The sequence below is a fragment of the Taudactylus pleione genome, unplaced genomic scaffold, assembly GCF_031769625.1.
Source record: "Taudactylus pleione unplaced genomic scaffold, aTauple2 ptg001166l, whole genome shotgun sequence".
NCBI lineage: Eukaryota > Metazoa > Chordata > Amphibia > Anura > Myobatrachidae > Taudactylus > Taudactylus pleione.
Window position 1 is genome coordinate 65720 of NW_028285567.1, and position 13362 is coordinate 79081.

Consider the following 13362-nt stretch of genomic DNA (forward strand, 5'->3'; position numbering starts at 1 on the left):
GGGGGGAGGGATTAGGTTTAGGCACTAAGGGGGGAGGGATTAGGTTTAGGCACGAAGGGAGGGATTAGGTTTAGGCACGAAGGGAGGGATTAGGGTGGGTAGGGTTAGGCTACAAGAAGGGAGGGTTAGGGAGTGAAGGGGGAGGGTAAGTATACTTACCCGACCCCTGTCGGGATATCAACCATCGGGATGCCGCTGTCTGTATTCTGACAAGAGGTATCCCGATAGCCGGCATTACATACCCATTCCGTTCAAATACAAGTGGTTCTGTGGAAATGCCAGAGTGTTGTATTTTCTTATGTGTATCCAGGGAATGGAGTGTTAGGTTCCTCGCTGTCTGGTGTAGTGCATGGCTTCCCCATACCTCAGAATCTCATAGAAGGCCAGTTATTAAGGTCTTGTTCTGTATTTTATTTAAATGTTGCATTTTTGTATCAATTGACATGTGAATAGGGCTCACTGCTGCCTGTATTGAGGTCAGCCTGCCACAGAACCTGTCATTCATTAGTTTAATAGGATAGTATGGTAAGCCTATGTGTGACGCTCCCCATGCTGGAACGTTGTTAAGTTCTAAGTTCATCCTTTTTATTTTCTCTTCCTTAGAAAGAGATTACAACAATGTGTGTGAGAAGCAGCCAATCGGAAGGCTTCTCTTCAGGCAGTTTTGCGACACCCGACCGGAGCTGAAAAGGTGCATTGAATTTCTGGATGCTGTGGTAAGTCCCCACTTTTTTGTTTTGTTGCATTGTTTTATTTTGCTCCCGACCTCTTGCTACATATTTTGCAGCCATGTACAGCAAGATGATATTTTATTAATATTTTACCTGCATTAGACCTGTGTGTACTGTATGCATTTAGACTCTAAGGGGGCGATTTCAATTGTTTGAGAGAATTGGCTCCCATGTAAAGTGGCCGTGAGGCTATGAGCTAATTCGTTTGTTTGCGCGACCAGCCCTGTATTGCATAACGCCGCATTCTTGAGTGACCGCGTTAGGCGGCTTCACCAGTGCTAAGTATTAGGCACTCGCAACCAGCCCCAAAGACCTACTTTGTGCGAATTTGTACTTGCATCACATGAGGGTGCGAGTAGAAAGTGTAGCCTTGGGGCTGGTCGCCCAAAACAATTTAGTTAGCTCCTGGCTTCTTTAGATGGGAGCTTAGTTTTCTCAAACAATTGAATCGGCCCCTAACACAGTTTATAATACCCAGTAACAGGTACAGCAGTAAGTAATGATCAGCAATATGTCAGTGGTAACTATAATAGCCAGTAACAGGTACAGCAGTAAGTAATGATCAGCAATATGTCAGTGGTAACTATAATAGCCAGTAACAGGTACAGCAGTAAGTAATGATCAGCAATATGTCAGTGGTAACTATAATAGCCAGTAAAAGGTACAGCAGTAAGTAATGATCAGCAATATGTCAGTGGTAACTATAATAGCCAGTAACAGGTACAGCAGTAAGTAATGATCAGCAATATGTCAGTGGTAACTATAATAGCCAGTAACAGGTACAGCAGTAAGTAATGATCAGCAATATGTCAGTGGTAACTATAATAGCCAGTAACAGGTACAGCGGTAAGTAATGATCAGCAATATGTCAGTGGTAACTATAATAGCCAGTAACAGGTACAGCAGTAAGTAATGATCAGCAATATGTCAGTGGTAATATAATAGCCAGTAACAGGTACAGCAGTAAGTAATGATCAGCAATATGTCAGTGGTAACTATAATAGCCAGTAACAGGTACAGCAGTAAGTAATGATCAGCAATATGTCAGTGGTAACTATAATAGCCAGTAACAGGTACAGCAGTAAGTAATGATCAGCAATATGTCAGTGGTAACTATAATAGCCAGTAACAGGTACAGCAGTAAGTAATGATCAGCAATATGTCAGTGGTAATTATAATAGCCAGTAACAGGTACAGCAGTAAGTAATGATCAGCAATATGTCAGTGGTAACTATAAAGCCCAGCAATAGCTTGGCAGTACTATACTAGCAGGAACAATATTAAATGCCCAGGAAAAGGCCACAAACAGATGAATCATCAGTAATAGTAATGTCCAATAATATGTCAGAAATAAAAGTAGTCCACAGTAATATGACCTTTATAAGAGTAATGCTCATTAATAACTTGTAGTACAGAAAAATAAAGCGATTTTGTGCTCATTTTACTACAAGGTACATAGGCTGATGCCCCAGTGGTAACTCTCGTCTGAAATCAGTAGTTCTCCCTCTGTAGTTTCATACAGATATGTCCTCATACACTATTGCTGCAATCTCGCCAATCAGTCCTCCTTGCCGCTCCCGGTCCTGCGCAACTTGATTTGCGCCGAGCGTCTTAGTTGCAATTGGAAGTGACAAATCGCTTCACGTGTCTTCAATGAATGCGACACTTGTATATCTGTGTTTGACTGAGACCGAATCTGTATGCTATGTGTTGCAATGCAGCGTCCGCAGCTTTTCTTCATGCCAAGTTCCTGGCTGCATTGTATACAGACTCAGTCACACACAGATATACAAGTGTCACATATCAAATGAATCATTATCCGTGAAGCTGTGTGTCGCATTTCATTTGCATTTTTTGCGGATTGGCATGGGACCTGGTTCACATGTGCCAGGCGTCTCGCGTCGCATGGTGTATTGTTTGTGATACCCAGAGCTGACAACGACCTCCCGAGTTCCTGATCCAATCTATAATGACATGCGTTTCACAGGTGCAGAGAATCACATTGACTGCACTCTGCCTGACTGGCTCTACATTATAATTAGGGATGTGCGCCGGACCATTTTTGCCGGATTTGGATTTGGTTCTAATTCGTCGTCCGGCTTTGGATTTGGATTTGCCAAACTGCGGTGACTGGATTTGGATTTTTTTACAAAAATTGACAAAAAAAGCTAAAATCACATAAATTGGTCTTTTTTTTCTTCCTAGAGTATTATTAACCTCAATAACATTAATTTCCAGTCAATTTAGACCATATCACAGCTTATAATATTGTTTTCAACATTATTGGCCAAAGGTTGCAGTGAGCTGACTGGTTACTAAGCGACAAAGCAGCGGCACAACGACACAGACACCACAGTATAAAGCACATCTATGACACATTGCCACACAGCAGTGGCAGAAATGAAAAGTAGTGCACCCACCCAGTGGGGTACAGCCAGCAGAGTCACAGTACTTGTTTACAAAGTGGGCTACGGCCCTAGGAGTCACAATGCACAATCTTATTCGCATTACACCGCACATAGGGCCTGATTCACATTACACCATAAAGTAGTGTCTCTTATTTATGTTACGACACACAGTAGTGCCCCTTTTACACAATGCCCACAGTAGTGACCCTTTTACACAATGCCCACAGTAGCGGTGTCCCTTACACAATGTCCCCCAGCAGTGGTGCCCCCTATGCAGTCCCCTTAGTAGTAGGGTCCACTATGCAGTGCCCCCAGTAGAATGCCCCCCAGTAGTATGCCCCCCATTAGCAGGCCCCCCCAGTAGTATGCCCCCCATTAGCATGCCACCCAGTAGTATGGCCCCCCCAGTAGTATGGCCCCCCCAGTAGTAGGCTGCCCCAGTAGCAGGCCCCCCCAGTAGTAGGCTGCCCCAGTAGTAGCCCCCCCTGTAGTATGGGCCCCCCCTGTAGTAGGCTGCCCCAGTAGCAGGCCCCCCCACAGTAGTAGTAAGCCCCCCCAGTAGTATGGCCCCCCCCAGTAGCAGGCCCCTCAGTACTATGGCCCCCCCAGTAGCAGACCCCCCCCCCAGTAGCAGACCCCCCCCAGTAGTGCAGACCCCCCTAGTAGTATGGCCCCCCCGCACCCCCAGTAGCAGACACCCCCCCCCCCAGTAGCGCCCCCGGCCCTTGCACAAATTAAAAAATAAAAACTTACCTGTATCCCCGCTCCCGCGCCGTCCGCTCTCACACGCTGAGGAGGGAGCCGGAAGACGGAGCTCATGTGTGAGCTCCAGCCGGCTCCCTTCGTGCAGCAGCCAATGAGAGTCTGTGTGACTCTCATTGGCTGCTGTAACAAACACACAGCTGCCGCTGGCGGCTGTGTGTCTGTGTCTGTGTAGGGCAGAGCGCTATCACAGCACTCTGCCCTACACGCGAGGAGACCTGATGTCGAATTCTCTAGTGAGAATCCGACATCAGGCGGCCGCCGTTCGGCCCCGAACGGGGATCCGAGTCAGGCGGTGAACACCCGAACAGGGTTCGGGTGGACTCGGATCCCCAATGTTCGGAGCGGTTCGGATTCCACAGAATCCAAACCGCTCATCTCTAATTATAATATAATAATGTATTATTAGTGCTATGTTCTAACCTAGTGTGTGTTATACAGATGTCTTCATACACCTATCTTTTTTGTGCCATAAGGCGTGACTTATGCCGCGTATCCGCTTGCAGATAGTGGAACGACAGTACGATTACAACATCCTAATCGTACGGTTGTTCCTCATCCCCTGTAGTGCCTACACTGAATAATATGTCGTTGAATGCAGGCACCCTCCCTCATCCCTGAACATGGTCTATCTGTCGTTATCGACAGATTGACCGGCATGTTCAGGCGATGATTGATGACGGAAACAACCAGCGGGAGGGCGCATCGCTGGTCGTTTCCGACATTAAACTGCCCAATTTATGCACGATTAATGAGCGATTGAACGATAATGATGTCGTGTTGGGGGCAGATTACAGTGGACCAGTGCATGGTTTCCATTTTTCCTAGTTGGCGCACAGGTGTATACATTACTGGCTGACACATTTTAAAAGATCCACAGGTGGAGCTAATTATTGCACTTGTGATTCTGAGGAGATCTGGGAAACATGCACTGCTAGTGCTTCCTGAGTTTGGGAAACACTGCAGTAGACTAATGCTGGCCATACACTAGCGTGATTTCGGGCCGCGATTTTAGATGCGTCGTGCAATGAGATGTGTGAAAATCGTGTAGTATTTAGGTAGGAATACGATCCAATGCGCACTCCCCCCGCTGTTTTATCGGATCTTATAATCAGACTTGCAGCCCATATTATCCGTCGTGATCGTATGCAGATTGTGCCGTGTTATTGCGCATGCGAAGCATCGTGCATCCGAGTGGCATCATTTAAATCTATTATGATCGCATGTTTTTGGTGAAGCACACGATCGATCGTATCATGGCCAGTCGTATAGGGGCGAGTTATCGTACGTCAGATCGTATGTTCATCGTGTGCTGGTCGTACTAGTGTATGGCCAGCATAAGGGCTAGTTCACACCAACCGGTTTTCACCGGCAGGCGAAAATACTGCCGTTTTTTTGCCAGCTGTAAAATTTAATTCGGCATGGAAACTGGTGGGTCCTTTCAGACGGCACGACACGTTACTGTCGCTGTGTAAAAGCCGGGAATATCCACTGTCAAGGACGGCTGCCGTGCCGTGCCGTCCCTGCAAGTCCAAATTGTTCGCCACTCTGGATTAAGGAGCAAAGTAAGGAGTGCAATCCTTGAAACAAATAGAACTGACTTTCCCTCTAGTGGTTCATGGCAGCACCACAAAATTGAGGAAAAACGAGGCGGCACTCCCAGGATGTATAATCAAAAATTATTTAAATATGCAAAACATCAGTACAGAATACAGATATCAATCCTAGGACCTGTTCATCAGGACTGTACATATGGTAACACTAGAGGGAAAGTCAGTGTATATATGTGTGTGTGTGTGTGTGTGTATATTAGGGATGTGCGCCGGACCATTTTTGCCGGATTTGGATTTGGTTCTAATTCGTCGTCCGGCTTTGGATTTGGATTTGCCAAACTGCGGTGACCGGCTTTGGATTTGGATTTGGATTTGAATTTGGATTTTTTTACAAAAATTGTCAAAAAAAGCTAAAATCACATAAATTGGTCTTTTTTTTCTTCCTAGAGTATTATTAACCTCAATAACATTAATTTCCAGTCAATTTAGACCATATCACAGCTTATAATATTGTTTTCAACATTATTGGCCAAAGGTTGCAGTGAGCTGACTGGTTACTAAGCGACAAAGCAGCGGCACAACGACACAGACACCACAGTATAAAGCACATCTATGACACATTGCCACACAGCAGTGGCAGAAATGAAAAGTAGTGCACCCACCCAGTGGGGTACGGCCAGCAGAGTCACAGTACTTGTTTACAAAGTGGGCTACGGCCCTAGGAGTCACAGTGCACAATCTTATTAGCATTACACCGCACATAGGGCCTGATTCACATTACACCATAAAGTAGTGTCTCTTATTTATGTTACGACACACAGTAGTGCCCCTTTTACACAATGCCCACAGTAGTGACCCTTTTACACAATGCCCACAGTAGCGGTGTCCCTTACACAATGTCCCCCAGCAGTGGTGCCCCCTATGCAGTCCCCTTAGTAGTACGGTCCACTATGCAGTGCCCCCAGTTGAATGCTCCCCAGTAGTATGCCCCCCATTAGCAGGCCCCCCCAGTAGTATGTCCCCCATTAGCAGGCCCCCCCAGTAGTATGCCCCCCATTAGCATGCCACCCAGTAGTATGCCCCCCCAGTAGTATGGCTCCCCCAGTAGTAGGCTGCCCCAGTAGCAGGCCCCCCCAGTAGTAGGCTGCTCCAGTAGTAGCCCCCCCTGTAGTATGGCCCCCCCCCTGTAGTATGGCCCCCCCTGTAGTAGGCCCCCCCAGTAGTATGGCCCCCCCCAGTAGCAGGCCCCTCAGTAGTATGGCCCGCCCAGTAGCAGACCCCCCCCAGTAGTATAGCCCCCCCCCAGTAGCAGGCCCCTCTGTAGTATGGCCCCCCCAGTAGTATAGCCCTGCCCAGTAGCAGACCCCCCCCAGTAGTGCAGACCCCCCCAGTAGTATAGCCCCCCCCAGTAGCAGGCCCCTCTGCAGTATGGCCCCCCAATAGTGCAGATCCCCCCCAGTAGTATGGCCCCCCCAGTAGCAGACCCCCCCCCAGTAGTATGGCCCCCCCAGTAGCAGACCCCCCCCCAGTAGTATAGCCCCCCCCAGTAGCAGGCCCCTCTGTTGTATGGCCCCCCCAGTAGTATTGCCTCCCCCAGTAGCAGACCCCCCCAGTAGTGCAGACCCCCCCCCCCCCAGTAGCGCCCCCGGACCTTTGACAAGTAAAAAAATAAAAAAAATAAAACTTACCTGTATCCCCGCTCCCGCGCCGTCCGCTCTGTCACACGCTGAGGAGGGAGCCGGAAGACGGAGCTCATGTGTGAGCTCCAGCCGGCTCCCTCCGTGCAGCAGCCAATGAGAGTCTGTGTGACTCTCATTGGCTGCTGTAACAAACACACAGCTGCCGCTGGCGGCTGTGTGTCTGTGTCTGTGTAGGGCAGAGCGCTATCACTGCGCTCTGCCCTACACGCGAGGAGACCTGATGTCGGATTCTCTAGTGAGAATCCGACATCAGGCGGCCGCCGTTCGGCCCCGAACGGGGATCCGAGTCAGGCGGTGAACACCCGAACAGGGTTCGGGTGGACTCGGATCCCCAATGTTCGGAGCGGTTCGGATTCCACAGAATCCGAACCGCTCATCTCTAGTGTATATATGTATGTATGTATGGTGTGTGTGTGTTTATTCATACAGGCATCAATGATCAGTCATGCATTGCTACAGCGGTGCCCGCAGAAGCTCTACGTTCGTTTCAACTGATGTTTTCCTCAGGGGCTAAACACACAGTGCACTGAAGCCAATTAAATACACTTAATGGGCACCAACGTACCACAAACTAAATCCAAGCTGTCAGCCACCGGCCGAGCCTGCTAGAAGCTCGTTGGTTGCCTGATGTCAGGTGTTTGGGCTGGGCATCAAATGTAAACAAACTGCCCCGGATAGGGAAGGACATCGGAAGCCCAGCATCAAATGGTTGCCGGACTTCAGACATCAAAACATGCGCTGCGATGGCAACTAGCCACCGCATTCAATTCGATAGTGTAACCATCGCTATGGTTATACTACTGTCCGAAAAGAGGTAGAGCCTGTTTCAAAGGGGATGGAGCCTTGCGGCACCATTGCGAGGCTCCGCCCCCTGACAGTCATTTATCTCTTTGTCTAAAGCCCCTAGACTGCCGCCTCTGTTTGTTTGAGATATATATTATAAATGAAATATATTTTATAAAATATAACTTATTTTATCGTGCTAATACGGGAGTCTTCCGTATATAAATATTCCGAAATATGGGTTTATTTTTTAGCACGACTGAGATAGTGACACCTTTGCTTACTGATGGTTCAGTGTAAACAAACTTTGTTTAATGCACAAAATGATAAAAAATATTGTATAAAATGAATTCCCTTCAGGCTGTGTATATAAGGTCAGGGTGTGAGAGGCCTGTGTTAGACAGTTCTGCTGCTTCCCATCATACCTAAAGCATAGGGTGGGAAGTGAGAGACATGTGTTCCACAGTAACCCTTGGAGACCACAGCCAGTTACGTTTCCCTGTTACCGCCGTTCATCTCTACTGTTCAATGTCTTGCACCGAGGTGTATTGGACAGCGAATGAGAAGTACTACTTGGCTATAGGTGGGAAACGAAAGGAGTGTGATAGATAAATCATAAATATTTCCACTTCAGGGTCCATAGGGTATCCACAGGATACCTTGGGGTATAGGTGATGACGTCAGTCTTCAGGCACCACAGAGTTAAAGTTTTCAGCCTCCCAGGATGTATCTGGGTCCCTCTCCTATACCCCGCCCCTGGGCCAAGGCATCTCAGTTTCGTCGGTGCCTGGCCGGAGTCGGAGGCACTGTGCAGAGGGGGGCTGTGAAGAGCCCCTGAAGTTTCTTTTAAAGGCAGCGCTGGCTGCACATCTGGGAGTACAGCATGGACAGTCAGTACTGACGTCCATGCCGTCTCCCCTACACCCCGCCGGTACCAGAACGCCGGTACTGATCCGGGGATGCTGGTAGACATCTGGGGTCACGGCTAGCGGTGCCCACAGATGTCTGGGTCCATGGCCGGATCCCAGGGGATAGCAGGTAAGCAGCGGGGTCCCGCGGTGTGTCCCCACTGGTCACATGGTCCTGAGTCCCCAGGCAGGGGGCTCCCTGGGGACTGGCTGCAGCGTGGAGCCAGGCGACCAACCTGCGCTTCCACTACCCCCTGGGACAGCGGGCCGCTGCTGAGCGGCATGCGCTGCGGCGTCCCAGGGGTTAAGTGCATGCCAGGGGAGCGCGCTTTCCCTGTCTCACAGCCGGCGCCTCCCCTGCTGTACACAGCCTCTCTGCTCTGTCTGATTGGCCATAGTGTGTCCCCAGGCCGGCCTCCTTCATCCTCTGCTCCTCGGTGGCCATCTTTGAAGCATGGTGAACGCTGCTGGAAGCCTGTGAGCGGTGGCATTGCGGTCTGGGTCCCCCAGCATACCTCTCCTCTGTTTGTCACAGGTCAGTGTATGCAGTGCTGAGTCCTACCAGCCTGAGGGTCTGAGTAGTTGAGAACCAGCGCTAATAGTGCAGGGATTTGTTCTGCATTGTATGTGACTAATCTGATAGCCTGCTGTCTGTACTTTCACTTTCTACTGTCAGCTTTATTACTGTCCCTGATTTTGCTCTGCTCAAAGCCCTTGCGGTGCGCGGTGTGCAGGGTGTTATTCGCACTATACCAATAAGTATAGGTGTGAGTGTCACATACTTACCATCATGTCTGAGACTGACTTTCCTCTCCAGCTCATGTGTACTAAATGTAAGGTACCAATAGCGGAGGGGGAGGGTAACGCTGAGGGGTTATGTCCCCAGTGCCTGGCACTGTCACGGCCGATTATGGTCACGGTCCCGGTACAGGAACCTCCCTGGGCTTGTTTCGCTAAGGCGCTTACAACCCTTGTGGGCCAGCTAGCTCCGCCACCTGCGTTTACCCAGACGGGTTTGTCCCGGCAGTCAGTGGTGTCGTCACCCATGCGGGAGATCCCGAGACAATTGATGGTACCCCACAGTCTCCCTGTCCCTTCCCAGGTTTCTCCGGAGCCTGCGTGGGTTAATACTCTAACTACATTGGTTCAGCATTTGTCCGATGTTTTACAGGGGGAGTCTGTGTTGCGGCCTCATAACGGCCGGTGGCGTCTTTATCTGCTCCTTATGGGGATGACGATGAGACGTCAGATGATGGGGAGATTCTGGATCTATCTAACCAAGAACCTCTCCGTACGAAAGAGCCGGACGCTAAGTCCACGGTGTATATCCCTGGTCTTATTCGAGCGGTCCGCTCGGCTTTAGTTATTGGGGATATTGATCCTTCGGTGGCCACATTCATATATGCCTTTTTAAGGATATTAAGGGTGAGGCTACGGTGTTCCCTCTTTCTGATCAATTGGTGGATCATTTAGAGGAGGCGTGGAAAAATCCAGGTAAACGGTTTCAGCCCCAGAGGCGCTTAGCCGTGGCTTATCAGTTTGCGGTCAATTATTTTTCTAAGTGGGAATCCCCTACGCAAGTGGATTCACATGTTACACGCCTAGTCAAAAGTGCCATGTTGCCTATGCCTTCGATGTCATCCTTGAAAGATGTCACTGACCGCAAGGTGGAGATCTGCCTCAAATCCGTTTATTCCCTTGCAGGGAAGCATCCAGACCGGCTCTGGCCGTGTGTTGGGTAGCCAGAGCTATGGAGCGCTGGGCGGATAATTTGGAGGCGTCTTTGGACTCTGACTGTTCGGCTGAACAGACCGAGTTGGTGGGCAATCTCCGAGACTCGGCCACTTACATTAATGAAGCGGCCTTAGATATTTGTATGCTCACCTCTAGGATCTCCTCTGCAGCCGTGGCTGCTCGTCGCACCTTATGGTTGCGTTCTTGGAAAGCGGACGCGGATTCCAAAAAGGGATTAGAAGGTCTGGACAGGTACTATTTGGTCCAGATCTGGCACAAAATTGTAGTTACGTTGGCAGCAGCAAAATCTGCATGTCTTCCGTCTGCTACGATTCCTTCTAGTGCTGGTGGGTCGTCCTTTCGGCCTCACAGGGCCCAAGGTAGGCCTAAAGTACAGTCCTTTCCATGGCAGGCTGGGACCAAGAAATTGTCCAAGCCCAAGAAACAGGTCTGGAGTACCAGACGTCCGGCTCCTAGGTCAGATAAACCTGTGGCCTGACGGTCCAGGCCTCCCTTTGGGGGACCCCAAAGTGGGGGGCGCCTGCTTCAGTTCGCCCAGTGCTGGTCGAGGACTACAACAGACACTTGGGTTCAGGAGGTGGTCTCTCACGGGTATGCCCTCTCCTTTCGGGACAGGCCTTCCGCTAGACCAGAGCAAAGCCTCGGAACTGCGGAAGGTTTTGCACATTATGCTCCAGGCCGGAGTTTCAGTGCATGTTCCAATTTCCCAGAGGGGCCTGGGTTTCTATTCCATTCTATTTTTGGTGCAGAAACCCAATGGGTCTTACCGTTCAATACGAAACCTAAAGGTCCTCAACAAGTCCTTGAGGGTGCCTCTGTTTCGGATGGAGACCCTGCGGTCCATTATTCTGGCACTGGAACCTGGGGACTACATGGTGTCATTGGACAGCCAGGACGCTTAACTGCATGTCCCTATTCTTTTGCGCCATCAGCAGTTCCTCAGATTGGGAATCTGCAACGAACATTTCCAGTTCCGGGCACTGCCTTTTGGCCTGGTGACTGCTCCACGGGTATTCACCAAGGCCATGGCGGTCATGGCGGCTCTCCTGCGGACGCAGGGAAGTCCGACTGTTGCCTTATCTGGATGACCTCCTGTTGATAGCGGGGTCTCCAGAGTTTTTTTTACACCATCTGGATCTGACGATTGCGGTACTGCAACGTCACGGCTGGTTGACAAACTGGCAGAGGTCCACTCTCACCCCGTCAGAGGATCCTGCACCTCGGGGCCTTATTGGACTCCAGGCAGCAGTGGATCTTTATGACGGAGGAAAAGATCCTTGCTTTGTAGTTGAGGGTGCGCAGTTGTCTGCAGTGTCGTCGAGTGTCAATACACTCGGCAATGAGGTTATTGGGCTCAATGGTGTCGGTATTCGACATGCTGGAGTACGCCCAATTTCACTCCAAACCTCTGCTGCTATTGATCCGGTCCAGATGGAATGGATTGCCTCAGTGTCTCAAGTCCCAGACGATGGGGCTCACTCCGGACGTTCGCCTGTCTCTAACCTGGTGTTTGCAGACGACCCACCTCAACAAGGGTCACCCGTTCTGGGTGGCGAACTGGGTCCTGTTAACAACGGACGCCAGTCTCCGGGGCTGGGGAGCTGTCACGGGTCCACACTTGTTTCAGGGCAGGTGGACTCGGGCGGAAGCGGTGCTTCCAATAAACATTTTGGAGCTCCATGCGGTGTCAAGAGCTCTCCAGCTGGCACAGCCGGTTCTCCAGGGTCACCCTGTGCAGGTCCCGTCGGACAACGCCACCCCGGTGGCCTATTTAAACCAGCAAGGAGGAACCCAAAGTCGGGCAGCACTCGCAGAAGTGTTCCGTATTCTGGTCTGGGCGGAGCGCAATCTCCCAGCATTATCAGCAGTGTTCATCCCGGGAGTCCTCAACTGGGAAGCGGATTTTCTCAGCAGGCAGGATGTGCATCCGGGAGAGTGGTCTTTACACCAGGACGTCTTTCGGAGTCTGGTGGACAAGTGGGGTCTTCCAGAGATAGACCTCATAGCGTCCCGGCACAACAACAAGTTGCGGGTGTACGGGTCTCGAACAAGAGACGAAAAGGCGTCTCTGGTGTATGCCCTGTCCGTCCAGTAGACGTTCCAGTTTGCCTACCTTTTCCCTCCGTTTTCCCTTCTTTCGCGGGTAATACGGAAATTCAAATCAAGAAGGAGGTACGCTACTGTTGATAGCTCCCGAGTGGCCCAGACGGCACTGGTTCTCCGACCTCCAGAGTCTGTCAGTAGACGTTCCTCTGAGGTTACCATTACGACCGAATCTGCTGTCACAGGGTCCTTGTCTTCACGCGGACCTGACTCTGTGTGGCTGTTGAAACGGTCATGCTAAGGTCCAGAGGGTTTTTCTGGCTCCGTGGTGCAAACCATACTAAGAGCTCGTAAACCTTCCTCGGCAAGAATCTAATCTACCATCGTGTGTGGCATACTTTCTTCCAGTGGTGTAGACCTAGAGGGTATTCCCTTAGGGAGTTCCGCCTGTCTAGGGTGTTGGCTTTCCTACAGGCTGGACTGGATCATGGGCTTCGCCTGGCTTCTCTGAAAGTACAGGGGTCTGCCCGGTTTCATCGTAGGATTGCTGCGCTCTCTGATGTGCACACCTTTATGTGAGGTGTTCTTCACATTCAGCCACCTTTTGTTCCACCGGTGGCGCTTTGGAATTGGGCTGTGGTCCTGAGAGTTCTCCAGGGACCGCCGTTTGAACCACTGGACTCAGTGGACTTTAAATGGCTTACAGCTAAAACCATATT

General features: G+C 50.2%; 1 protein-coding gene across 1 annotated transcript in view; it reads left to right on the forward strand.

Moving 5' to 3' along the window:
- Positions 1–533: 533 nt before the first annotated feature.
- The window catches only part of GRK4 (G protein-coupled receptor kinase 4), a 109163-nt gene continuing 96334 nt past the window's right edge, over positions 534–13362 (forward strand). The window contains exon 1 of the mRNA XM_088462242.1: positions 534–716. Within this exon, the coding sequence (XP_088318368.1) occupies positions 534–716 (183 nt within the window). The remainder of the gene's footprint in view (positions 717–13362) is intronic.